The sequence below is a fragment of the Monodon monoceros genome, unplaced genomic scaffold, assembly GCF_005190385.1.
Source record: "Monodon monoceros isolate NGI ecotype Baffin Bay Population unplaced genomic scaffold, NGI_Narwhal_1 Super_Scaffold_21, whole genome shotgun sequence".
NCBI classification, from domain to species: Eukaryota; Metazoa; Chordata; class Mammalia; order Artiodactyla; family Monodontidae; genus Monodon; species Monodon monoceros.
In genome coordinates, this window is record NW_021703778.1 from 101,119,101 (window position 1) to 101,143,165 (window position 24,065).

The window sequence follows — 24,065 nt, forward strand, 5'->3', positions numbered from 1 at the left end:
CACTCACTGTCCATGTTTCAGTCTCTCAGAGCTCGACTCCATTGTTTATGTTTCTAAGATTAATTAAGTCTTGTTGGAGGGAGGCAGTGTAGTGTCTCTTAAAGAACACTGCTCCCTCCGGCTTCTTGAGATAACCAGGGCTGAGGCTGAACTCTGCGTTGATGTACTCTTGGGGACCCAGTTCACTCACTTCCTAAGGTAAGTCGAAGGTCTAGCTGACTTCTAAGGTCTTCCGGGGCTGAATGAAAGTCCTCTGTGGGTTGAAGCCTGGTCTGTCTTGTTCTCTGCGCTCCCAAAGCCAAGAATGGTGCCTGGTGCAGAGCATACTCTTAAATGTTTGTTAAGAGGAAGAATCGACAACTTTAGTGGCTACATATTGCTTGGTGCATATGTGTTATTTCACTTACTTTCCAAAGGGGTGAAGTTAGGATTTGTGCACAGATTTGTATGACTCTGAAGCCCATGTTCTTCCCATGATACCTTGTGGCGTTTAGGGAACAAGGCCCTCACGAAAGGATCTGTTCCAATGATGTTTTTAAAGATGGGTGTGGAAGGCTGGAGATCCTGAGGTGCTTGTCCTTCTTCTTAAAGCATACAGGCAACTGCTGCTGCCCCTCACCAATCTTAGGGGAATTTAGGGTGGTGAGTGGAAGGCAGGGAGTGGGTGGTGAGGAAATCTGATCGCTGCGATCTGAGTGGGGTGCCTGGGTAAATGGCGGAATTTAAGTAGGCAGCTCTAGTCACACGCTGAGAAGCTGGCTCTCTCTTAAAAAGTGGCCTGACTGGCAGCAGCCGTGGACTCCTGGGCCGCACATACTCGCACCACGGCTGAATTCAAGCCACTGCTGTCAAGTCACTGACTGCAGGGCTGGAAGAGATGCACACAACCAGCTTTCACCCGCCAGTGGGCCACCCCAGCACCCACTGGAATAGTAACCGGGGGCGGCCCCCCAAAAGCCACAGGAAGATCACAGCTTCTGCAGACTCTATGGGGAGCCTTGGGAAGCCTCAGCTCTCACTCTGCCTTTTTTGAAGTTTAGAAATTATCTATGCCACTCTGATTTACAGCAGCCATCCAGTTACCTTGATGGCCATCGAGGCTGCTGGTGGGAAGGTACCCTCAGAGTGGCCCTCAGCTCCTCTTTGGAATACACACCCTGTTGCCTTGCCTCGGGCTGGGACAGACCCCCCACCCCCACCCCAAGCAGGAAAGGCAGCCCTAAAGGGTTCTTGCAGTCAGTTCTTCCGAAAGCAGTTCAGGTGGTGCCATCCCAGGAGGGAGGATGTGAAGTGCCGGTGTCATCAACTACTCTTCTGCCTCTCACGTGGATCTGGAGAGTACTTTCCTCCCAAATTCTGGGAAATTGTGAACACCAAGGAGCTTGCCCTTCCTGGATTGGGCCTCAACCAGGGATCAGGCCCAGCTAGAAGGCAGCAGGCATCCCTGAAGAGATGGCGGAATGAGGGAGTGGGAAAGCAGTGAGGGACTGGGGTGTGCCTGCTTCTGGCTGTGGAGGACCCTGCTCCCCAGCTGGGGCATGGGAGCCAAAGGACAGGTGCTCCTGAGATGGGCAGCTCTACAGGGAAGAGGAGGAACAGATGTGGAGTAAAGGGGCTTGTGCTGGGGATAGAGATCCTTGAGAACCTACACATTTTGCATACCATTAGGTCTCTCTCTCAAGTACTTAATACCTTCCTGAGCATAGAATCAGCACTTGAAAATAAGTTGAAGGAGAAACGAGACCTTTATTAGCCCCCAAAACATTTTTCAATATTAAGGCAAAAAGTAAAACGCAGGGGCAAGGAAGACCTGAAGAAGGACCTATAAAGGCCCCTAGGGCTCAACCAGGGCACACGGCAGAGGCCGTCTCTTCAGATCAAGGGTATGCAGCAGGTGGGCGGGAAAGGCGGCCTTGTTCCACTGCGATAGGCCAACCACTCAGCCCAAAGGGGAGCAGAACTGTGTCAGGCCAGGAGGGTTAGAACTTGCTAGCATAGAGGGTCATAACCCACTTGGGCACTCGGAGGAAGCCAGGCAAGTAGGAGGCCAGCCAGCCCAGGCTGGAGACATGGGAGAGAGCGGAGCTCAAAGACAAATAGTCCTGGACGGGGCGGCCTGCGGACCACAGGAAAAAAAGGATTAGACCCTTGCTTCCCACTCCTCGGACACCCCCACCCCAGCTGAGGAGACTGAGTGGAAGGTGAGGGAGGAGGGAACAGGGAGAGAGAGTGGGAGAAGGGGTGAGCTGGGTGAGAAGGAAGAGAGGTCCAGGCTGGCTGCTGGGCCAGAGCTCTTACCATCAACGTCCTGCAGGCCGTAGCGCCGTGCCAGGTCACAGGACGGCAGCACCTTCCCGCTTAGGCTCAGGATACGGGGGTCTGCGGGCACACAGACAGCTGAGACGGCCCGGGTGTGGCCCAGGGCACTACCGAGACTTGTTTCTCTCTGTTTCTAGGAAGGTTCCTGGGCCTCTGGCTCTTGGCCATGTCTCCCAGGATCCAGTTCCTGAGGCTCCCGCACCTCAAACTGGGCGTCGGACCCTTTGGGGCTCCAGACGCCAGAGAAAAGAAGGGCATATTCCTGGCTCGGGACCCTGAACTGGCTGCCACCACCCTGAAGATCCTCCACGCCCTTTCCTGTTACCAGCTGCCCCCAACCTCTTCACCTGTTGCCAAGGCCACCACACATTTGCCACTCATTTCTGTGGTCTCCGCAGATGAGAAACGAGATTTGAACTGAAACACAGGGGCAGAGAAGTGAAGGGTTAATTTCCAAGCGCACTGCCCAAGTCCCTTCCCTGCTTTCAGCTTCTGTCCAGGAGACGGAGGCCCTCATCACTGCACCTGCAGGACTCAGCATCTCAGAAGGTACGGGAAACATTCCTCCCCACATCCAGTGAGCCCTGTACCCCAGGACCAGGACCAACTGCCTTTCCTAAGTGGAAGGATGTAGGGTTGTCAATTATGTCTGGGCCTTCTAGATTAGTTCAGAGCAGAGGTCAAGGGCATGGGCTTTGGAGCTGGATAATCTTTCCACTTATGGCACATGTGACCTTGAGCAAGTTTCTTAGCCTCCCTGAGTTTTAGTTTCCCCGTCTGTGAAATGGAGACACCGTCTCCCTTACAGGAGAAAAGGACATAATGTGTGTCAGTGCTCAGCCCTGCGCCTGCCGCGACAAGCACCTGGGTATTTACTCTGTTGTTACTGTCTTGTGGTTGGAGGATGTGGGGATGGACTGGCTGATCCCCACATTTTCTGCCACCCTCGCCCTCCCCTTGCCAACCTGCTCAACAAGGGGATCGGCAGTGTTCTCCTCCTTCATCACGTGCTCCTTCAGCAGTTCTGTCTGCACCAACCCTGGCCAAAGCGACACGTAGCTGACCCCGTGGCGCCGCAGCTCCTGGGCACAGTCAGCAGCCAGCCTGTCGCACTGCAGAGGGACAGAAGGCCAGGTGGGAGCCAGGGCACCTGGTCATGTCACATCCCTCCCCTGCCTTCCCTGCTTCCACCGAGGATGCCCCAACCCCCCGGCCTTCCCAGGAGCCCTGTCTCAGCTGTCCACCTTCCCCAGTGCACTGCCTAGGCTGGCCAGCTGAGAGGAGCCCAGGCAAAGGAACCATCCATGCAGGGGCAGAGGAAGAGGTGAGGATCAGTCAGCCTCACCACTCTGACTACCGGGGACTGTCTCTCCTGAGCTATGGGTACCACGACTGTCCCCAACCCCTGTGCCAGTGGGTCCTCACCGCAGCTTTGCCCACGCCATAAGGGACGTTGAAGAAATACTGCAGTCCACCAATGGAGGAGATGACCACGATGAGCCCCCGGCCAGCTGGTACCATCAGCCGTGCCCCATACACAGAGCATAAGTAGTGGCCTCTAGAAGGTGGGGCAAAGAAGAAGGAATGAACCACATTCAGGGCTGTCTCGGGAAGTTTCTTCTGCCCCCTAATGGCTTCTGATCCAGGAGAAGGCCGCAAACCTGGTGAATCAAGGGCTTGAGGCCACATTCTGAGAGGGACACGGGTAATATTAACCACCGAAGGTTAAGAAACAGCAATCTTTAGAAGACTGTAATGGAAGAAAAGCACTCTGTCATGACAGCAATAACAAAGCTAAAATAGCTCAGGGGATAAAATATAATAAATGTATAGGATCTACAAGGAGAAACTATAAAGTTCTGCTTAATATAAAAGAACAAGTACAGACATAATTTGCTTAGAAGAATCAACGTGTAAAACATCAGTGCTACTTAAACTAATGCACAGGTCCAGTCAATGGGAGTTATATCTCAGTAAGACTCCTGGAGAGATCAACAGAACAATCTAAAGCTCAGTGAGAACAGATGTGTAAGAAGAGCCAGGAAAATTCTGTAGAAGGAAGAGTAACATCGTGTCGGTGAGGGGGATATGCTCCCCTCACCCAGCCAACCTGCGTTAAAATGTACAATGAGGGGCTTCCCTGGTGGCGCAGTGGTTGAGAGTCCGCCTGCCGATGCAGGGGACACGGGTTCGTGCCCCGGTCCGGGAAGATCCCACATGCCGCGGAGCGGCTGGGCCCGTGAGCCATGGCCGCTGGTCCTGCGCGTCCGGAGCCTGTGCTCCGCAACGGGAGAGGCCACAACAGTGAGAGGCCCGCGTACCGCAAAAAAAAAAAAAGTACAGTGACATAATAGTTAAAAAAAATGCAGGACTGGCATAATAATACATAAGTAAGTCAATTAAACAAAATACTCAATAATTAATCCAAGTGTAAAGGAGAATTCAGCGAATTACAAACAGAACATTTCAAACCAACGGGGCGAGATGGACCAAACAATAAATGGATTTGGAACAACTGGTCAGTTATTTAGTGGGTGTGATTTGTTCTCTACCTCATTTATTGTTTTAAAATGCATTCTCAAAATATTTGAATATAAAAAAATGAGTGCACAAAAGCACTAAAAGAAAGCATGACGATGTGTTCATAAACTTGAGGTAGGGAAAACCTGTCTCAGTATCACACCTAGATAGAAATGTGACTTCTTAACAGTAAAACATATATATAGAGAGAAAGATGTACAAATACATACATGTGTACACAATTAAGTATACATAGCTGAGGAGAGCATACATGCAAGCAATGAGTAATAAATTGAGAAAGATATTTGTAAAACACACATCAAAGGAATCTAAAGATCTTGTACAAAGATCTCTTATAAATTGATGTGAAAAGAATAACTTAGTAACACAACTCACAAAAGAATCAAGAACCAATAAAAAGTGAGAAAAAAAAGCTCAACTTCACAAATAATAGAGAAGTGTAAATTAAAAAACACCTTCAGATATCTTTGGCCTATTAGATGGCGAAACTTGCCTGACCTCGTGGCCTGATATTGTCCAGTATGATTGAGGACACGGGGAAACAGATATCCTCCTTCACTGTTGTGAGATTATAAATTGGTGGGGTCTTTTTAGAGGACAGTTTGATAATGCTTACTAAAATCTTTAAGAAGTCATATTTTTTGACATAATTATTTTCCACTGTTGCAACAAATAAGGGGTTAGATAAATTATGGTATCTCTTCCTAGTGGAATATTTAAATGAATGGCAGAATATATACTAGGCTATTAACAGTAGCTATATCTCAGGCAAAAGAGGAAGCAGTGGTGACTAGGGGAGTAAGATTGTACTGGTCTTCACAGTATATTTTTAAAAAAATAACACACACATACTTGGTAACCAGTATCGCAAGGGAAACAGGACCCTCCAAATGAAAACAAGTAGAGTATGGTATCAAAAGGAAGCCTGACCTCAGGCAATGCAGAAGAAAGGCACAGTAAATGTGAATGTGTGTGTGGGAGGTGAAAGCAGATGTTGGTGCACTTCCAGGAGGCTCACAGAGTGACCTTCACCTTGGAGAATTCATCAGAGCTCCAGGGTGGGGTCTAGGCCTTTGCTTCACAGGCTCAAAACCCTGACCAGCAGGAGATGAGAGTGTGGAAGGCCCCTCTCTTTGGAGGGTTAAGGATATGGGTGTTGCCAATTTCTAGCTCTTCGGGTTTTCTTTCTTTTTTTTTTTTTGGCCACGCCATGCGGCATGCGGGATCTTAGTTCCCCAACCAGGGATTGAACCCATGCCCTCTGCAGTGGAAGGGTGGAGTCTTAACCACTGGACTGCCAGGGAAGTCCGGGTTTTCTTTTCTTGATTGTTGGCTGACCATCCCCCTCTGTCCTCACAACCTTTATTCCACTTGGGAAATGACAAGTGGATTCTAATCCTACTTCCCTGGGGTTGCCACTAGAAGCCCTGAGTGTCCTTAGACGCTTCAGAAGTAGATTTGCATATAATCTCTTGGTGACTCCCACAGGTGGCTGATCACATCCATGCAGTGTAGTTTCTGAGAGGGTACCCTCTTTCCAACAATAAACACAGACCTAACTGATGTATGTCATGCTAGGTGAACTCTTAATGCGGTGTTTCATCTCACTCCTTTGCCAGATGTATGTGTAACCCCATGACACCCCTGCCCTCCCAACTTGGACTTGGGAGTACCCTTGCCTGTGGGTCTGGAGTGAGGAGGGAAAGGCTAAGATAGCTGGCACTCACTCTTCCTTATTGACCTTCTTCTGATCTAAAACAAAACAATTTCCTCCTCTAGCCATCTTCGGAAATACTGACTATAGGTGGCATGCTTTACTGAGGGAAAGAGGCTCCCTTCTGGGTCATGCATTTGGATGGGAAGAAAATGAGGCAGGAGGGAGGGCAAGGGCAAATTCAGATGAAAATTACTGACAGAAACAAGGCAAAAGTTGACATTCTTAGGTACAGATTCACCTGGATTAAACTTCTTTAGAGATTAGTGGACAAATGGGACAGAAGGGAGAAGAGAGACAAGATCAGAGGGAAAAGGAGAGGGCACATGGGAAAACGTCTCGGCCCTCAGCTTGGTTGAGTGAGGGGAGCCCAGGCCCTTAGCGGCGTGGCAGGGGAGGCACCTACCTGAGTCCGACGTTGTTGATATCATCCCAGATGGAGGCGGGGCTTTCCCAGAATGCCTTTTTAGTGTTGTTCAGGATCGCCTGGAAGACAGGGAGAGTGGTGAATAGGATGCTTTGAAGGCAGGAAGGGGCTGGATAATGGAAGGGATAATGAGTGGGGATGAAGACTCAGGTCAGAGGGAAAGGTCAGGAGTGTGGAGCTGGGGTCAAAGTTCAAAGAGCACCTGGACCCCAGCATAGGCGTTGTTGACCAGCACATCCAGACGCCCCTGCTGTTCTTGATCCACCTGCTCAAACAGGCTTCGCACTTCACTCTCCTGGCTTGAATCACACACCACGGGCACACACCGGCCCCCTCGGGATTGTGCCTGGAGAGGGTTAGAGAGGATATGAGCTTCCCGTCGAACATAGTAAGAGACACAACACAGCTCCCCTCAACTCCCAGCGTGGGAGCTGAGAAGGCAATCATAGGACTCACAGCCAGCAGCTGAGGGAACATGGTGGCAATACTGCCCTCTGGTGCCTGTTGGAGGAGTTTCAGGAATGCTAGGTCCTGTCATTGTAGAGTAATGTTGATGGGGATCCCAGGTTTAAAATCTATAGACATTTACTGAGGCCTACCATGCGCAAGGCATTGTACTCTGCATGTGGAGGGTGAGGGACAAATTAGGCTTGGAGGCTGCTCTTGAGAAATGAGTATCTATCTTTTTCCTCATTATTAGTCATTTCCATTTCACGTGCTCTTAGCTCCCACTCTTCACCACTCATGTGGAATCCCAACTTAAAATCACAGCCCTCTTACCCTCACTCCACCAACACTTCTGCCTGGTAAATGAGAAATCAAAGCTCTCAGACATGAACTATCTCTACTTCCTGTTCTGCCTCACCCTCTACAAATGTGCCCCCATCCTCTAACTTCAGAGAAAGAACACCTTATTCAAGAACAATCATCATATTCTCCAGATCCATGCTCTGGGTCCCACCCTCTGACCTCCCTGCCTAACTGCTCACCCATATTCCCAGTGCATTCTGGGCACACTTATCACTTACCATATTCATATTAATTACTTTTATCACTTACTGTATTCACATTACATTGAAATGATCCGTTTCTGCCTCAGACTTCCTGCTGGACTCTCTTTTAAAAGCAGAAGTTACGTCTTACTAATCTTGGTAACCCCAGTGCTTCACCCAGTGCCTAGCCTATCAAACACACCCCAGTATTTATTTAACTGAAATTCAGTAGAAAACTCTAGTGAAAATGTACAAGTCAATAAAGTCTTAACAAAAACAGAGAAAGAGCACAGGTCCACAACTCTTAAGATGCAACTCCAAAATCTCTGAAGCTCTCAAACAGCAAGATTTTTCATAAAATTCACTTGGTGGCAAAATATGACCTGATCTGAAGTTACTTATGGGGTTTACTTATCCCACTTTGAGTAAAAATGTTCATGTCTACTGAGGAATATTTTGGTTTCAGATAAGGGATTAAGAGGAGTGGTTAATGGGAAGGGCTCCCTGAGGTGGTTTCTGCCCCTGGGATCCCAGAAGAAGCACTCACCTCCTGAGCAGTGGCCTGCAGTGTGTCCAGATTGCGGCCAGTGATGTAAACTGTGGCACCTGCTTGGCAGAGCTGCAAAGCGATGCCCCGGCCAATACCCCTGGAAGCACCAGTAACCACGCACACTTGGCCCTTCATGGGAGCTGGCATGACTCACAAGCGAAGGGGTTAAATCTGTGGAAGCAAGGACTTGCTCTGAGGGAAGCCTGCAGAGTGTATATGCAGAGGGGGGACCTTGACAATGATAGGAAGGGGAGCCAAGGCTGAGATCCTTTGATGGGAGAGAAGTTTCAGAGGGGGATAACCAGTGCAGGGCCCAGGACAAGGCTGGTTGTCCCTTTTGGGAGGCCAAGGACTGAAGAAGGGGGATAACTAGTGCAGGCCCCAGGACATGGCTGGTTGTCCCTTTTGGGAGGCCAAGGAGTGAAGAAGTGGGGCTGTCCAGGGGGGCCACTTACTGAGACTTTCTGAGTGGGGCTGACTGGGTGGGAGACTGTAGCGGGGCGGTCCCTCCCAGCGCGTCCACGCGGAGTCCTGAGCTCTCTGGAGCACTGGCCGCTGGTCCGGAGGCGAGACTTTCGGGTCGGGGGTGGGCGCGAGGCCACGGGACCCCGAGCCCGAAGTGGAGGGCGCTCGCGCCCCTTACCGGCCACGTGTACTGCTGCTGGAGTTCTCGCGCCGCCTCGTTCGCAAAGTTCTCGAAGTCGAGGACTTTAATTCTGGCCGCGGGAGCGGGACGAGGTGACAACTACGGGGTCAGAGTACGAGGCTGGGGTGGAAGTCCGCGTTCTGACCCAGTTTCCGCTGGCGACGCGGAGGGGAGGATCAAAGAGTACTCCGCGGGTCCGGGGCAATGACCGGTAGGAGCCAGCACTGGCAAGCGAGAGCTGGGCGATCCTGAAACTCAGCCACTCCCGCCGCGGAGCGGCAGTCGCGGGGCTATGACGTGTAACGCTGCGCCCTGAGCGCGCGGGCGTGACTAAACTCTGCCCGGCCCCGGCCCGTACGCGAGTGCTTGAGGTTCCCCCTGCGGCTAAGGAAGCCTTTGCTGGCGGAGAGGTGCCGAAGCACTCATGGGGCTGGTTCCGCGCTCCCCCCACCAGGCGGGGCGCCGGTTCCCCGCTGGTGGCAAAAGAGGGCGCGGAGCCAAGGGCTCGGGGCGCCCCCCACCAGGCCGCCAGCGACAACCCTGCCCGCCTCCGGATGGGCGCTCAGAGCCGGCTCCGGATGCGCACCCTCACCTGAGCCCAGAAGCTCTGGGGTATTTCCGCCGGGCGCTATCCGCGCTGAAAGAGGTCCCCGAGACGGGAGAAGAACGAGGTAGGGAGCAACTTTGGGGTGGGATCAAGGGAGGCACTTAGTTGGGCATAAAATCCAGGACCGGTAAGGACATTCTCGTGGGTCCCCAGGGTGTGAGGACTTAGTTTCATCTCCTGTATCCCCTTCCTCCCTCCCCACCCCCTTGGTTAAGTGATGGAACATAACCTTAGCCTCCTCTCATTCTCTTTAATGTATTTCTTTTCTTGTTTTTTCCCAGAGCTGATGGTGCACAATGTTTTGAAAGAAGTGGAGGCTCAGGCCCTAGCCTTGGCCACAAACAGGGCTGGTAGTGAGATGCTGCAGGAACTGTTGGGGTTCAGTCCCCTGAAACCGCTGTGTCGAGTATGGGCTGCTCTGCGGCCCAACTTGCGCTTTGTGGCCTGTCATCGATGTGGGGTCCATGTATTGCAAAGCGCTTTGCTGCAGCTGCCTCGATTGCTAGGGAACCCTGCGGAGGAGGAGGCGGAGGAGGATGGGAAGGATGGTCCTTTGGAGGCCCTGGAGGAGCTGGGCCTGGGACTAGCCGCTGAGGTGTGTGATGATTTTCTTTTCTACTGTGGAGACACACGTGGCAGCTTCGTGGTCAGAACTTTGCTGCAGGTATTGGGAGGGACTCTTCTGGAGTCTGAGAGAGCCAGGCACCGTGGCTCCCAGTTACCTGGTAAGTATTACAAGAAAGGGATAGGGACCCAGAGGGAAGGAGAGTTTAGGAAGTTCAGAAGGAGAGAATAAGCAGAAGATTTCTTCCTGACCTTAAAGAATTAGCAGAGAAATTAGGTCAGGGATATCAGGCCAAAGATTAGTGTGCGTAGAGGCCCAGAGGTGAGGATGCATAGGTGTGCTTAGGGAACAGCTGTTAGAAGAATGGGGGCAAGTGGAAGAGATGATTCACTTGAGCATTGCGTTTCAAACTTTTTTTTAACCAGAACTCACAGTATGGAAAAGTTTTTTGAACATGACTCGACATACATATGTGTATATATACACATACTGGATTCAAGCAAAACGTCAGGAAACAATACCCTTACTACATGCAACCCACTCTGATATTTTCTTCCCCCCCCTTTTTTTTTTTTTTTTTTTTTTTGCTGAACCACACGCGGCTTGTGGTTCCTCGACCAATCAAACCTGTACCCCGTGCAGTGCAGGCTTGGAGCCCTAACCACTGGACTGCCAGGGAGTTCCCTCCTTTTTCATTTTATTTTGTGTGTTACATTAAAAAAAAATGCTTAGGACTTCCCTGGCGGTCCAGTGATTAAGAATCTGTGCTTTCACTTCAGGGGGCGCGGGTTCGATCCCTGGTTGGGGAAATAAGATCCCGCAGGCCACGCAGCGCGGCCAAAAAAAAAAAAAGGTGGTTGAGACCCACTAGATTGATTTCGTAATACACTCATAGGCAGCAGACCTACATTTTGAAAAACATTGGGAAATAAGATAGTGAGTTTAGGTGAGGCCTGATTTTGGAACACCTTGAACTCCTGACTGAGGAGTTTGGACTATCTCCTATGGACCGTGGGGGAGCTGGTTGAAGTTTCTTAGAGAAATTAAAACGGATATGTAGTCTCAGTTCAGTCATCCAGACGAGACGAGACATTCAGTTGTACCAACTGAGTTGTATGTGTTCCGCATCTCCAAGCCAAATCCTTGTTCAACTATGGAATTATTCTTCCTCCTGGATGGCAGTTTGTGATCTCACCACTGCATACGTTCTTGATCTTCCTTCAGAAGCACAAAGGGCCCCATCTCGGGAATGTAAGGCAACCGATTTCGAGGTCCCTGAAACCTTCTTGAATTGTCTTCAGAACCTGAGCTCCTGCTTTCTGAAGGACATTGCTGGTAAGGAGGGAAATAAGAGGAAATCTGGGATCTTTTTTGGAGGTGATGATCATCAAACAAGGCTCTTATTTTGATCAGTCTTATCCCTCTTCTTTTCAAATCTTATCTGGTTTGATGTTGTAAAGTCCCTGTGTAGACCATTTGTGTCCATAGTCCCTTGAATCTTGTTGTCTGAGATCTGAGGTTTTATAGGTTGTCTGGATTTTGGGAAAGCCGCTTTTATTATTTCTGCCCTCCCCCACAGTGTTTATCACTGACAAGATCTCCAGCTTCTGCCTTCAAGTAGCCTTACAGATCTTACACCGCAAGCTGCCCCAGTTTTGTGCCCACCTCTGCAATGCTGTGATGGGCTACTTGAGTAGCCGCAATTCCTCAGCAGATGGCAGGTATGGACAGGGCCTCAGGATCGACCAAGGTGGTGGGCTGTGTGAAATGAATGACATGATATGGGTATTTTGTTTGTTTGTTTTAAAAGACGAAGGTTTTCATTCTGTGTATGTGTGTATGTGTACATATGTATATATATGAAATATATATATGAGATATATATATATGAGGTATATATATGAGATATATATGTATATAGCCGTGTTATTTTTTTGTCCAGTTTTATTGAGATATAATTGACATATAGCACTGCGTAAGTTTAAGGTGTGCAGCGTGATTTGACTGACTTACCTCACAAAACAATTACCACAATAAGTTTAGTGAACATCCATCATCTCGTTTACATACAAAATTAAAGAAATAGGAAAAAATTTTTTATTCCTTGTGATGGAACTCTTAACAACTTTCATGTAAAAACATACACTAGTGTCAGTTATATTTATCATGTTATACATTACATCCTTAGTATTTATCTTATAACTGGACGTTTGTACCTTTGATCGCTTTCCGCCAGTTCCCCTTACCCCCAGGGCCCCCGCCTCTGGTAAACACAAATCTGACCTCTTTTCCTATAAGTTTGTTTGTTTTTGAAGTATAATTGACGTACAACACTGTGTTAGTTCCTGTCACACAACGTGATGATTTGCTATTTCAGTACACTTCAAAATGATCACCATGGTAAGATGTGGTTATTTTGGATGAAGTGAAGTGAAGACTACCTGATCACCCTCTCCTTGTCCCCAGTCCCCTACTGCTATTTCTGCGCGATCAGACGAGCTCCAGACTCCTGGAGCAGGTGCTGCTGGTGTCGGAGCCCCCAAGGCTCCAGAGCCTCTTTGAGGATCACTTCCAAGGACAGCTGCAGACCCTGGCTGCACATCCTATTGCTAACTTCCCTTTGCAACGTTTCCTGGATGCTATCACCACTCCTGAGCTGGTGAGTCAGGAACTTGGCTGAGTCCGTTCCTTTTAGTTCTTGTTCGTTGGGACTTGCTTTATTGTATGCCTACGTCTGTATTTTCAACAGTGTACTGGCCATTCCCCTTGAGAAGTTATTCCTGGAGGCTTCCCAGAGCTTAGGGTAAAGGTGCCTTCTTCCCAGAAAGGATTTGCTTTGGCTTCTCTCAGGTGCCAATGCCAGCAGGAGACCGGCGTAATTCAAGTTCTCAGCTTGAGCTTCCGTGGCTCGCGCAGTCTCTGGGTACTTGGCTACAAATCCATATGAGCACTGGAGCTGCTGTCCTAGCTTCTCATTTCCTTTGCTGCTTAGTGCCAAGGCATGTTTCCCTGGGATCTCATGGGTTGAGATCTAGGGTAGAAGGGGAGGTTTAATTCTAGTCCTCCCTTATCCTGAGAGTATGGCCATTTACAATCCCCTCCCCATGGGAGGCCACACCTCTAAGACTGCCCCTTTGTTCTGGACCTTCCTTATCCATCCAAACCAAAGTCCTGTTATTGGCAATGCTTTTATGTTTTATCTAGCATTTTTAGTTGTTTTTGGCAGGAAGATTTATCTCAATAACTCAGCCCACTGTTACCAGAATGCCAGATTCTTTAACCCATGTCTCCCCTCAGCTGTCCCCCGTGTTTGAGGAGCTAAGCCCTGCCCTGGAAGCTGTGCTGGCTCAGGGTCACTCAGGGGTAGTCATTGCCCTGGTCGGGGCCTGCCACAGAGTTGGGATCCACCAAGCCCAGGTCCTACAGCTGTTGTTGGAGGTGAGTGGTGGTTACCCGCAACCCATTTATGCCCTCAGTTCAAATTCTACCTGCTAGGACTTAGCTAATCTTCAGTCGTTATATCTGTGGACCCAAGAGGTCTAGTGCCCAGGGAGTTCACAGATACAGGGGGAAATGAAGCCAAAACCATCTCATGGCCCTGGAATGAAAATAGTCTCCCAGGACAGAGAGAGAAGTTTTAAGGAATAAATATTTATTCAGCCCGTTACATATATGGAGGCTGTGGATACAGCAAGGCAGATGAGATCCTGTCCGCATGCAGCTTATGTTCTTGTGGAGTTAGGCATTCTCATCTGTCCTGAATGCTATCCCCTGTCTGGGAAGTTGAGGTTAGGGATGAATTACTTGAGGTTAGTTCTCAGTTTCATGTTTTGTCTTCCTTTCTAGGCGTTCCACTGTGCAGAGCCCTCTTCCCGGCAAGTGGCCTGTGTGCCTCTCTTTGCCACTTTGATGACTTATGAGGTGTACTATGGACTGGCAGAGGAGGAGGGGGCAGTGCCCGCAGAGCACCAGGTGAGGTAGGGGAGAGGCCAAACCTGTGACTAACTGGGGACCAGGCCTCCCAGGGCTTAGGAAGCCCCTCACCACTGAGGTGAGGGTGGTGAGATCTCTGGCTTCATCCAAGTGAAGGTGGCAGTTTGGTGGCTGCCTCCTAATTCCCTGTCTCTGTCCTTCCAGGTAGAAATGGCCACCGCCAGGGACCTGGGGGAAGTGACAGTCCTTGGGTCTCTACTGCTCCAGCATTTGCTGCACTTCTCCAGTCCTGGTATTATACTTCGAAGTTTGGGTGCCTTGACAGGACCACAGCTTCTGACTCTGGCCCAAAGCCCTGCTGGTTCCCATGTGCTTGATGCTGTCCTGACCAGCCCCTCCGTGACACGCAAGCAGTGCCGCCGGGTGCTGAAGACCCTAAAGGTTAGATTTCTGGCTTCTGCTTTGATTCCTCTGCCATCCTCCATTTAGAGAATGTGAGCTTCCCCCAGGACTGTGCTTCAGAGTCACAGAGAGGATGTGTAGTTCCTAGACTGCTTCAACTCAGCCTCTGAACTTCAGCCCTCATGCCCACCCCCACCCAACACACTTCTGTGGACTGCCCTAGAGGGCCCTACCTTGCTTGTCTCAATGCAGGGACAGTATGTGGCTCTGGCCTGTAGTCGCCACGGCAGCCGTGTGCTTGATGCCATCTGGAGTGGGGCAGCCTTGGGGGCCCGGAAGGAAATTGCTGCTGAGCTGGGTGAGTACCAGCACCAATCTTTGACCTTTCCAAATGTCTCCTTTCCTCACTCTAAAGAGCTGGGTGGCTGGGAATGGACCTAAATTAAGCAGAGACTTCAGTTCCAAAGGGTGGTCTTGGCCACGGGTTCTTGGCAGTCTGTTCTCCCCTGCCCCTCTGCGGACTGTGCAGCCCTGTGCTCCCACCCCTCCTCCTGACTTCTCTTCTTTGGACAGTGAGGTGTTAACTCTATCCTGAGGCAGACCCAGGGTTCCAAAAAAATGGAGGGACTTTCACCCCAAGTAGAGTCTCTTCAAGGATGGGTGGGTGACTGCATGGTGATACTGAACACGAATGGTTCCCTTTGCAGGGGCGCGGAACCAGGAGCTGATAAGGGACCCTTTTGGCCACCATGTAGCTCGAAACGTGGCCCTGACTACCTTTCTGAAGCGGCGAGAGGCTTGGGAACAGCAGCAGGGGGCGGTGGCCAAGCGGAGGCGGGCCTTGAACTCAATACTTGAAGACTAAGGCCTTTGGATCTGGGACTGGGTGTTCATGGGGCACGGGGAAATGGAGTATCTATTCTGTCCTGTTCCTAGTTTAAACTGGAGTCAAAAGTCTTATTGATAAACGTTTTTATATTTTTACTGGAAACACCTTTGTTATTTTGTGGGGGAAGGGTACAAAGAAATAGAGATCTCAAGGTAAAGTTAGAGAGGGCTTTCTTCAGGGCACTGGGGAGCTTAGGGACAGGAGGGGAGTGGTAAGGACCTCTAGATGTAGCAGCAATCAGGGTGGGATCCAGATGCCTGTGGACAGGCTGTGGCCTTTCAGGGTAAGTGGGAGGCTGCAAAGATGGCTAGGAATGGATAGTATTCTTCAGCAATGGGTATAGGCTGGGGTGGAAGGCGTTAGGCTGATGGGCCTGTCACTATGGGATCAGAAGACTGGGGAAAACAGGCGGGTTAGTGAGCCTGCACTGTGTGTAGGCCCCAAACTTGACGCTGTCACAGTCCTTACAGTCTGTCTCTTGGAATGAGTCTAGGGGCAGAAGCTCAGAGCCCCTTCTCAGTAGGGTTGGAAGCGACCCTGCCGCTGCCACCGCTCAGTCCCTTCCACTGCATGACGAAGGGTGGAGGAAATTCCCAGCAGCATGTGGCCCAGGCCTTGCAGCAGTGCGGAGGCCCATCGGAGGAGATCCCTGAAGGGCAGAGACAAGAAGAAGTCACGGGGTGGGGTCTGGGGGTTCTCCACAGGGGAGAGCTAACAGGGTAGGGGAGTGCAGCCGTAGGGGTGGGGAAGTGTGACATGTTGGTCTCTAACCTGAGTATTTTCTTTGGGCCGAGTCCTTGAATGTCACAGCTCATGGAGTAGAGCCCGTAGAACGTGGCTTTGATGTTCAGGCTGCCAAAGAGGTCTCGAGGGTTTTGCTTGTATACGTCGAAGGTGATGCGGGCGATGTCCTTGCTGTGCTTGGGCTTCTCCCGGCCCAGGCCATACGACAGCACCCCACTCTGTAGGGGCCCCCCACATTGGTGCAATGGACCCTCACATACTGACACTCACCACTAATCCCTGTCAGCACTAGGACAGACCCACCCTTGCCTGGACTGTTGGTCCACTATAAGGGGTCCTCGACAACTCCTCACCTCTCCCGTGGCCTCTGCCCCCAAGATCAGGGTTAGGCAGCAGAAGAGGCTTGGGAGAGACAGAAAGGATCAGCGGCCTAAGCAGCCCCAGGGCGGGCCTCTCACCCTGCTGGGGCTCCAGCTCTGTCCCAACTCCAGCACCATCAGGCATGTGTCATCCTCCAGCAGCTGGAAGAAGTCCTCGCTCTCCACTGTGGTCCCATCCTCCTCCAGCACCAGCGTTAGCACTCCACTCAGCATCAGAGTCTCCTGTGCCTGCCCAGTGGCAAGAAGTAGGAGGGAAGGGGCAGCGCTTATCCCATGCCCCTTCCCTGTCCAGCTGCCCAGCACCCAACGGTTGACCCTAGATGCTGACTGATATCCCAACTCTCCTTCCTGGTGCTTTGCCATCCCTTCTAATGGCTCTAGCTCACGGTGTTCTTTAGCTGTTGGGGGACCCTCACTAGGGGCTGTCCTTTTCCTATTTGTTCCTGCTTTGCTCCTACCATGTCACTGTCATCTCTCTCAGCTTCCCTCCAAGCCATGCCTACTGGTTAGGAATTGAAAAGCTAGCCAGTTTCTCTTGAATGGGTATAGGCACTATGCTGATGGGGCCTGTCACGACGGGGTCTTATCTCCAGTGTCCCACCTCACTCTCCCCGACCCTCACAGAGTTCTTCAGAACTATTTTCAGTAATAATGACTTTTAACCTTTTTGAGTCTTCACTAGTGTCAAGTATCTATGTAGCACTTTACATACATTATTCTCTTTTACTCCTTTCAGCAGCCCTAGGAGGTAGTTGTATTATTGTACCCTTTTTACAGATGAAGAAACTGAGGCGTTTTTTTTTTTGCGGTACGCGGGCCTCTCACTGTTGTGGCCTCTCCCGTTGCGGAGCACAGGCTCTGGACGCACACGCTCAGCGGCCATGGCTCACGGGCCCAGCCGCTCCGCGGCATGTGGGATCTTCTCGGACCGGGGCACGAACCCATGTCCCCTGCATCGGCAGGTGGACTCTCAACCACTGCGCCACCAGGGAAGCCCGAAACTGAGGTTTTGATAGGCTGAGTAACTTCCCAAGTTTTGACACTAGGAAGCGGCAGAATCAGGATTTGAATTTGATCTGTCATACAAATTGCCGTTCCATACTGAGTTCTGAAATCTATCCCTCCAACCCTGTCTACTCCTTTCCCACCCCCAAAGAAAAGCCCACTCCTTGGAAAAAAAAAAAAAGTGAATTGACTCAAATGCAGCAGAAGCCACTGGGCTCACCCCCCTTTTAGCCCTCAGAGGGAGGGGCAGCCATGTAGCCGAGGCCCTTCCTGCTCATTATTCCAAGCTCACACTCTTCCCTAGCCCCTTGGCTGCGCCTGCTCTTGGAACCCAGAGACGTGGCCCACACACCTTGTCTAGCAGTTCCCGGCGGGTGGCAGCTGTAAGGCCTTTCCGGGTGGCCCGCTTGTGATCACAGACGCGGAAAGGTCGCGGGGGTGGTGGAGCCGAGGTCCAGACCTTACGGCCCAAATCGGAGCTCATACTGGTTACTGACCTGGTAGGTGGGAAGAAAGGTCAAGAAGGAGTGAGGGGTTTGGTGAGTGCAGCGGGGGGTGACGGGCCTGGGGTAGCTGGAGCTTTAGGGAAGTTGGGAGGGAGGGATCTAGGTGTGCAGATTAAAGTAGCTCGGGGAGAGAGGGAGAGACCACGGACTGGGCGCGGGGAGGGGGGAGGGGGGTGGCGGTTCAGGAGCTGGACAAGCCCACTGTGAAAAGGGGCAGGGAGGGGAAGGGGTACAAATTCGAAAGTTTTCTAGGGTCTGAAAGCAGCTTTGTCACCCTGCCTATATCCCCAGAGCTGGAGAGTGGAGAGAAGGGTTAGAAATCACCTGAGCAGGCCGCTGGGGTCCAGGGCAGAGAGGTACTCCATGGTGGAGGGAAGGAGCAGGAGAGTTGCCTCTCCCGGGAGTTCTGGGCTCGGTGGTTCTCGGCGGGGTTGGAGCTGAAGTGGTGGTGTTTTCTGTTACAGAGCTGGGATCTTAGCCCCAGCGAGGTGGGGTATGAGTCAAGCCCGGACTCTGGCCCCCCTGCCTGGCCAGTGAGAAGGGCAAAGTCCAAGGGGAGGGAGGAGGGGAAGGGCCAAGGGGGGTGGTGGAGGAAGGATCGAGGCCCAGATATGTCCAGCAAAAGCCATGGAAGTTTGTGTGTGTGTCTCTGGTGGCAGTGTGTGATGTGAGGGTACATGGGAACTATGTAATTGGATGGAATGTGATATCCGGTGTGTTTCTTTATATTGAGGTAATTTCTAGGGCCAATTTCTCCTGGCTCCCAATCTGTGTGAAGCTAGTTATGTGATTTGCTCTGTATGTGCTGCCACCTACTGAAAAAGCCATGAACTGCAGCTTTAGGAACAGGGAGGCCGTGCTGAGGACGGGCAGGGCTTGGAGAAAATAGGACACCTCCAGGCAGTGTGCCTGGGTGGGGTGCAAGGGGAGGATGGGTCCTGATCCATGGGTCCAGAATCACCAGGATCCTGTCTGGGACCCTGGCCTTCCTCTTTCATGCTCTTCCCTCTGTGGGCTAGGGGAGGGGCTGGCTCAACACTTCTCTTCAGAAGAACTGCCGGCTTCAGCTGCACTGGATTAGTCATTCTCTCACCTTTCTCCATTGGCCACTTTATAGGCATGAAGGAGATGTGGAAGGCGGAAGAGGGGATGGGTCCTTTGATGACATCAGGACTTTAGCATTCGGTGCCCCGTGTCCCATCTCTGATTTCAGCTGCAGTTGTGATGAACAGTTGTGAGGAAGCTCAGACTCTCACTGTCAGTGAATCCCTCACATGAGCATAAGTCTCCTTGATTTCTTGCCCAGGAGTCTTATCTGAAGCTGTAGCAGCCCACTCAGCCCCCTGACAAGTACAGGCTGCAAGTGTGTATAAGGGCATTAATGCCTCTAGGACAACCCTCAAACAATGGGGAATGTGAGCTGGCCATAAACGCCCATCTTCTCTCTTTCTGGAAGTTATTTTGTGCACTCAGAGGTTCCTGATGCCCACTGAATATTGGAATTCAATAATACACTCTTACTGGTTTTCCTCTTCCCTCTCTTCCCCTGCTCTCTCACTCCTGCTTCCCGACCTGACTCCCCAAATACCAGATTACCCATGTCCTCGACTCAGGCTCTGCTCTGGAGGGAACCCAAACTGAGACAAGACTGGTGCCCTGGCTCCCAAGGAACCCCCTTCTGGCTGTTGACTGGGCAGAAGCCTTTTTTCCCTTTCCCTAAATTTCATCAATCTACCAAATTTCTTCCTTTCCAAGCTTTGCCCAACCTCACGACCTAGAGAAGTAAGTCTCTACACTGCGCCCTTTCCTTTTTCCTTGCGTTGTATCCTGGTGCAGCCTGGCAGTGTGGCCTCTTCATGGTTGTCAGTTAGGACTCCTCAACCAGGCTATAAGCCCCTCACACCTCCATGCATCTCCCATTCCGCCTGGAACTTAACCTATGCTTTACACTGAAAGCTGCCATTGACAGCCCACTGAGAGGTGTGAGGGCAGAATGACTGGGGCAGGGTCCAAGGCAAGAGGTGAGAGGGGTAGGTAGGAAGCTGAGGAAAAAGGGGGCTCAGGAGTCTGAGTCTCAGGGTCACGAGTCTGAAAACAGGCAAAGGTAGAGCAGCTGGGGGAATGAGGAGTTGGGTCGCCTTCTCTGCTGAGTGCAGGCAAGAGCGGCCAGACAGCATAAGAGCTGCAGGGTGGGAGGATTGGGACCAGAGGGTGGGGGGCAGGGGGTGGGGAGGGATGAGCGCAGAAGCAGGACCCAGGGGCAGGATCTGGCAGTGTCCCTACTCACCCACACGACCAGGGAACCTTATCTGCACCCCTTCAGCTTATCCTGTTTCCTGGGGAGGCGGGCTCTCACACGCCTGGACGTGTTAGTGATGGGAAGCAGCAGGGTGAGGGAGGGGCCCCAGGAAAGGCCTGAGAGGAGCCCCATCTTGTCCCTCCCTGTTTTCGCCTCACCCTCTGACAACCTGACAGGCACAGGACAGGATTAGGCACCTGGCCCACTGCCCCTTTGCCTTTGGGCTTCCCCAGGCCCCTGGAGGGCCCCCAACCCTGCTCGCTTCCAGCTGGGTAAGTAGATCTGCCCATGAGACCATACTCCCTTCCACTCACTTTTGCCCTGAGGTATAGGCAACGGGGCTGGACGAAGAAGGAGAGGCCAGGTTAGGAGGGTGGAAGGTGGAGGCAGTGACAACCTGGGAGTCAGGACTGGGGTGGTCGGCTGACCCAGAGCAGGGGATTTGGGTTCCAGGAAGCAGTGTTTGAGCTGGGTCTGGGGTCCTGGAGGAAGAGACAGAAGCTCCCAGACAGAAGAGAGGCAGGCTGCAGAGGAGTGAGGAAGGCACAGTCCCTTCTCACCGGCATCAGGCGTAACGTGGGCTTTTGCCCCACCTGAAAGCGCTCCATGGCTCTTTCCAGCCTCCCGTAGGCGCCTAGGGATGTCGGTCTGCTACGGTCCCCCGGGGAACGAGACGCTGCTGAGCTGGAAGCCCTCGCGGGTCACAGGCACGGCCTTCCTGCTGCTGGCGGCGCTGCTGGGGCTGCCTGGCAACGGCTTCGTGGTGTGGAGCTTGGCGGGCTGGCGGCCCGCACGGGGGCGACCGCTGGCGGCCACGCTCGTGCTGCACCTGGCGCTGGCCGACGGCTCGGTGCTACTGCTCACGCCGCTCTTCGTGACCTTCCTGACCCGGCAGGCCTGGCCGCTGGGCCAGGCGGGCTGCAAGGCCGTGTACTACGTGTGCGCGCTCAGCATGTACGCCAGCGTGCTGCTCACCGGCCTGCTCAGCCTGCAGCGCTGCCTCGCCGTCACCCGCCCCTTCCTGGCGCCCCGGCTGCGCAGCCCGGCCCTGGCCCGCCGCCTGCTGCTGGCCGTCTGGCTGGCCGCCCTGGTGCTCGCCAGCCCGGCCGCCGTGTACCGCCACCTCTGGGCGGACCGCGTGTGCCAGCTGTGCCACCCGTCGCCCGCCCACGCCGCCGCCCACCTGAGCCTGGAGACCCTGACGGCCTTCGTGCTGCCCTTCGGGCTGGTGCTCGGCTGCTACGGCGTGACGCTGGTGCGGCTGCGGGGCACCCGCTGGGGCGCCAGGCGGCACGGGGCGCGGGTGGGCCGGCTGGTGGGCGCCATCGTGCTGGCCTTTGGCTTGCTCTGGGCCCCCTACCACGCTGTCAACGTGCTGCAGGCGCTCGCCGCGCTGGCTCCGCCCGAAGGAGCCTTGGCGAGCCTGGGCGGGGCGGGCCAGGCGGCGCGAGCCGGAACCACGGCTCTGGCCTTCTTCAGCTCCAGCGTCAACCCGCTGCTCTACCTCTTCACCGCCGGGGATCTACTGCCCCGGGCGGGTCCCCGCTTCCTCACGCGGCTCTTCGAGGGCTCCAGAGAGGCCCGATGGGGCGTCCAGTCTAGGGTGGGGGCCATGGAGCTCCGAGCTACCCCTCGGCTCAAAGTGCTGGGGCAGGGCCATGGCAATGGAGACCCTGGGGGCGGGGCGGAGAGGGACAGTCAGGGATGACACCCTTGACGTCAAACCCTACAACCGGGCCTGCTCTCCCCTATCCCCTTACATCGCCTCCCAGAACTCAGGGAACCACTGTGGACGGTTTGGGGATCCTTCTCTGACCATAGTTTTGACCTGTCTGGGCAGAATTATCATACATCTGGGGCAGGCCCAGGTTCCTCAAACTGAGGGACTTTGAGTGGTGATGGTCAGTGTTAAGGAGTATCATGTACTTGCAGGTTGGCATGTGCCCAGGTGCCAGAGCTGCTTACTTGTTGCCAATAGCTATTGTGAAATACACTGGGTGGTCATTATGTTTCAGCAAAAATAGAAATGAGACTTTTCTGATAAGCAAGGAAAATAAGCAAACAATGAACAGGCTGGGGAAACAGCATAAACAGGCCTGAAAGAGTTAAGCAATCTTGGTTACTCGTTAGCTGTTACTACTAACAAACACTTGTAGCTAGACTTGTCCTTCACAAAGCTAAACAAAGCTAATTACTCTCTGATTCCATAGGAATTATACTCTGCACCTGGCATTCTTCTCCCCCCTACACTCTCTCGCAGCATTAAAAGAAGGTCACGGGACGATAACTTCAGGGACACCAGACCCGGTTGCCTTTTGCTAGCTGTGGCCGTTTTAAAATATTGCAAGAAGAAGCAGAATGCAAAACCTTCACCACTTTGATCCTTATCACTTACCCTGGACTGCAAGTTCTACCTATAAGACCCTCTGTAATCCCCCAGGAGAGGCAGGGCACAGTTCTTGAGGTGCTAGCCTGCTGTGTTTCCCTCTTGCCTGGCCAAAGGAATAAAGCCACTCTTTTCTATTTCCTCCAGACTTTGGTCTCCGTATTTCTATTCGGCATTGGTGGACAGGGAGCCAAGATTTTGGCAACAATTACGCGATGGCTTAAGCATGCTCCCTCCAGTGGTTCATCATACCTGAGTGATACCGAAGTCACCTAGTTGCCTGCTGGGTCGGGCCAAGGCTGGGCAATGCCAGCCTTCGGTGGCATCATGACCTGTCCTCCCCAGCCCAGGTGGCCTGGTTCCCCCAAGCCAACCCATAGAACCGCTCTGGAAATAAAGAGAGAAAGAGGAAGGAAAGGTATGAGTGCTTGGATGAGGGGTGGTGATGGGATCCATTCTTTGGGGGTCTGTTAGAGCCGAGTGGAGAGGAAACTGGCTGTGGAAGGGGAAAGTCAATCTGTGGGGTTTGAAAGGAAAGTTTTCTTGTCTGTCTTGTGGTTGGTACAGTGGGGGAGGGGCCGTGGGAATCTGAGACTTACCTTCTTTGAATCTAACTCTCCCTGCAAAGGTCACCTGACTCAAAAAGGAGCCCGGGAACAGGCGTTCACTCACGCAGGGACCCTCTGGGGGCTGGGGTTGAGGGGTTTGGGGAGTGATGTGGATATCTGGAAGACAGGGGGAATTTTTCAGGGAGGTGCCACCTCTCCTCTCTCTCTTTTTCCTCTCTGCCAAGTCTTGACTCCCCACAAGACTGCTAGCTGTTCCTCATCTCCCCCAGTACTTCTCAGCCCCCATCTTTTGGAATCTTTCTATCCCTAGGTCTCAAAATTTTTCTGGATCCTGACACTTTTGAGTTTGGGGATGTAGGATGGGGTCCTTTTTAAGGGATGTCCGTGTGCACACACGTGTGGTCACCATGGCGACCAACCCATCCCCGTTTGCCCAGGACTTTCTCAGTTTTAGCACTGAGTCTCTTGTCCCAGCCCCCTCAGTCTCTGGCAAACTTAGATGGTTGTTTACCTGAGAGGTCACCCTAACCATCACCCCGGTTCTGCTTTAGTGACTGTTCACACCACTCAGGCAGAGGCCAAGAGAGACAG

At 52.4% G+C, this 24,065-nt stretch overlaps 4 protein-coding genes across 7 annotated transcripts; 2 read left to right on the forward strand and 2 right to left on the reverse strand.

Annotated features, from left to right (window-relative positions):
- Positions 1-1,726: 1,726 nt before the first annotated feature.
- DHRS1 (dehydrogenase/reductase 1) lies at positions 1,727-9,464 on the reverse strand. Its single transcript, XM_029239521.1, has 9 exons — positions 8,999-9,464; positions 8,541-8,714; positions 7,204-7,347; positions 6,981-7,060; positions 3,745-3,877; positions 3,285-3,431; positions 2,667-2,736; positions 2,299-2,379; positions 1,727-2,116 (listed from the first exon to the last, which is right to left on the reverse strand). Exons 2-9 carry the CDS (start codon positions 8,688-8,690, stop codon positions 1,980-1,982), a joined length of 942 nt encoding a protein of 313 aa, XP_029095354.1. The 5' UTR covers positions 8,691-8,714; positions 8,999-9,464; the 3' UTR covers positions 1,727-1,979.
- Positions 9,465-9,521: 57 nt separating this feature from the next.
- NOP9 (NOP9 nucleolar protein) lies at positions 9,522-15,678 on the forward strand. The gene is made up of 10 exons (XM_029239239.1): positions 9,522-9,860; positions 10,078-10,521; positions 11,586-11,696; positions 11,941-12,082; positions 12,828-13,020; positions 13,659-13,799; positions 14,208-14,333; positions 14,499-14,735; positions 14,949-15,054; positions 15,404-15,678. The coding sequence occupies exons 1-10, from the start codon at positions 9,614-9,616 to the stop codon at positions 15,559-15,561; spliced, it is 1,905 nt and encodes a 634-aa protein (XP_029095072.1). The 5' UTR covers positions 9,522-9,613; the 3' UTR covers positions 15,562-15,678.
- On the reverse strand, positions 15,661-21,340 carry CIDEB (cell death inducing DFFA like effector b). 4 transcript variants are annotated; one of them, XM_029239246.1, is made up of 7 exons: positions 21,113-21,340; positions 19,314-19,433; positions 18,545-18,693; positions 18,067-18,211; positions 16,788-16,937; positions 16,357-16,547; positions 15,661-16,234 (listed from the first exon to the last, which is right to left on the reverse strand). In XM_029239246.1, exons 3-7 carry the CDS (start codon positions 18,583-18,585, stop codon positions 16,102-16,104), a joined length of 660 nt encoding a protein of 219 aa, XP_029095079.1. In that variant the 5' UTR covers positions 18,586-18,693; positions 19,314-19,433; positions 21,113-21,340; the 3' UTR covers positions 15,661-16,101. The 4 variants fall into 4 exon arrangements, with proteins under 4 accessions (XP_029095079.1, XP_029095076.1, XP_029095078.1 ...); XM_029239243.1 differs by having other exon boundaries at positions 18,545-19,433; XM_029239245.1 differs by lacking the exon at positions 21,113-21,340 and having other exon boundaries at positions 19,314-20,354.
- LTB4R2 (leukotriene B4 receptor 2) lies at positions 20,470-22,308 on the forward strand. The gene has a single exon (XM_029239241.1). It carries the CDS (start codon positions 21,160-21,162, stop codon positions 22,225-22,227), a length of 1,068 nt encoding a protein of 355 aa, XP_029095074.1. The 5' UTR covers positions 20,470-21,159; the 3' UTR covers positions 22,228-22,308.
- The last annotated feature ends 1,757 nt before the right edge of the window (positions 22,309-24,065 follow it).

Excerpts from the sequence above, each read along its gene's own strand:
- LTB4R2 (XM_029239241.1), top strand. The coding sequence starts at position 21,160 with ATGTCGGTCTGCTACGGTCCCCCGGGGAACGAGACGCTGCTGAGCTGG.
- NOP9 (XM_029239239.1), top strand. The coding sequence starts at position 9,614 with ATGGGGCTGGTTCCGCGCTCCCCCCACCAGGCGGGGCGCCGGTTCCCC. Across the intron at positions 12,083-12,827 it reads AATTCCTCAGCAGATGGCAG|TCCCCTACTGCTATTTCTGC; the intron begins GTATGGACAGGG and ends CCTTGTCCCCAG. Across the intron at positions 13,800-14,207 it reads TCCTACAGCTGTTGTTGGAG|GCGTTCCACTGTGCAGAGCC; the intron begins GTGAGTGGTGGT and ends CTTCCTTTCTAG.
- CIDEB (XM_029239246.1), bottom strand. The coding sequence starts at position 18,585 with ATGGAGTACCTCTCTGCCCTGGACCCCAGCGGCCTGCTCAG. Across the intron at positions 18,212-18,544 it reads GACCCCAGCGGCCTGCTCAG|GTCAGTAACCAGTATGAGCT; the intron begins GTGATTTCTAAC and ends CCCACCTACCAG. Across the intron at positions 16,235-16,356 it reads GGCCCAAAGAAAATACTCAG|GGATCTCCTCCGATGGGCCT; the intron begins GTTAGAGACCAA and ends TCTGCCCTTCAG.
- DHRS1 (XM_029239521.1), bottom strand. The coding sequence starts at position 8,690 with ATGCCAGCTCCCATGAAGGGCCAAGTGTGCGTGGTTACTGGTGCTTCC. Across the intron at positions 7,348-8,540 it reads TGCAGGCCACTGCTCAGGAG|GCACAATCCCGAGGGGGCCG; the intron begins GTGAGTGCTTCT and ends AACCCTCTCCAG. Across the intron at positions 2,380-2,666 it reads TGTGGTGGCCTTGGCAACAG|ACCCCCGTATCCTGAGCCTA; the intron begins GTGAAGAGGTTG and ends GTGTGCCCGCAG.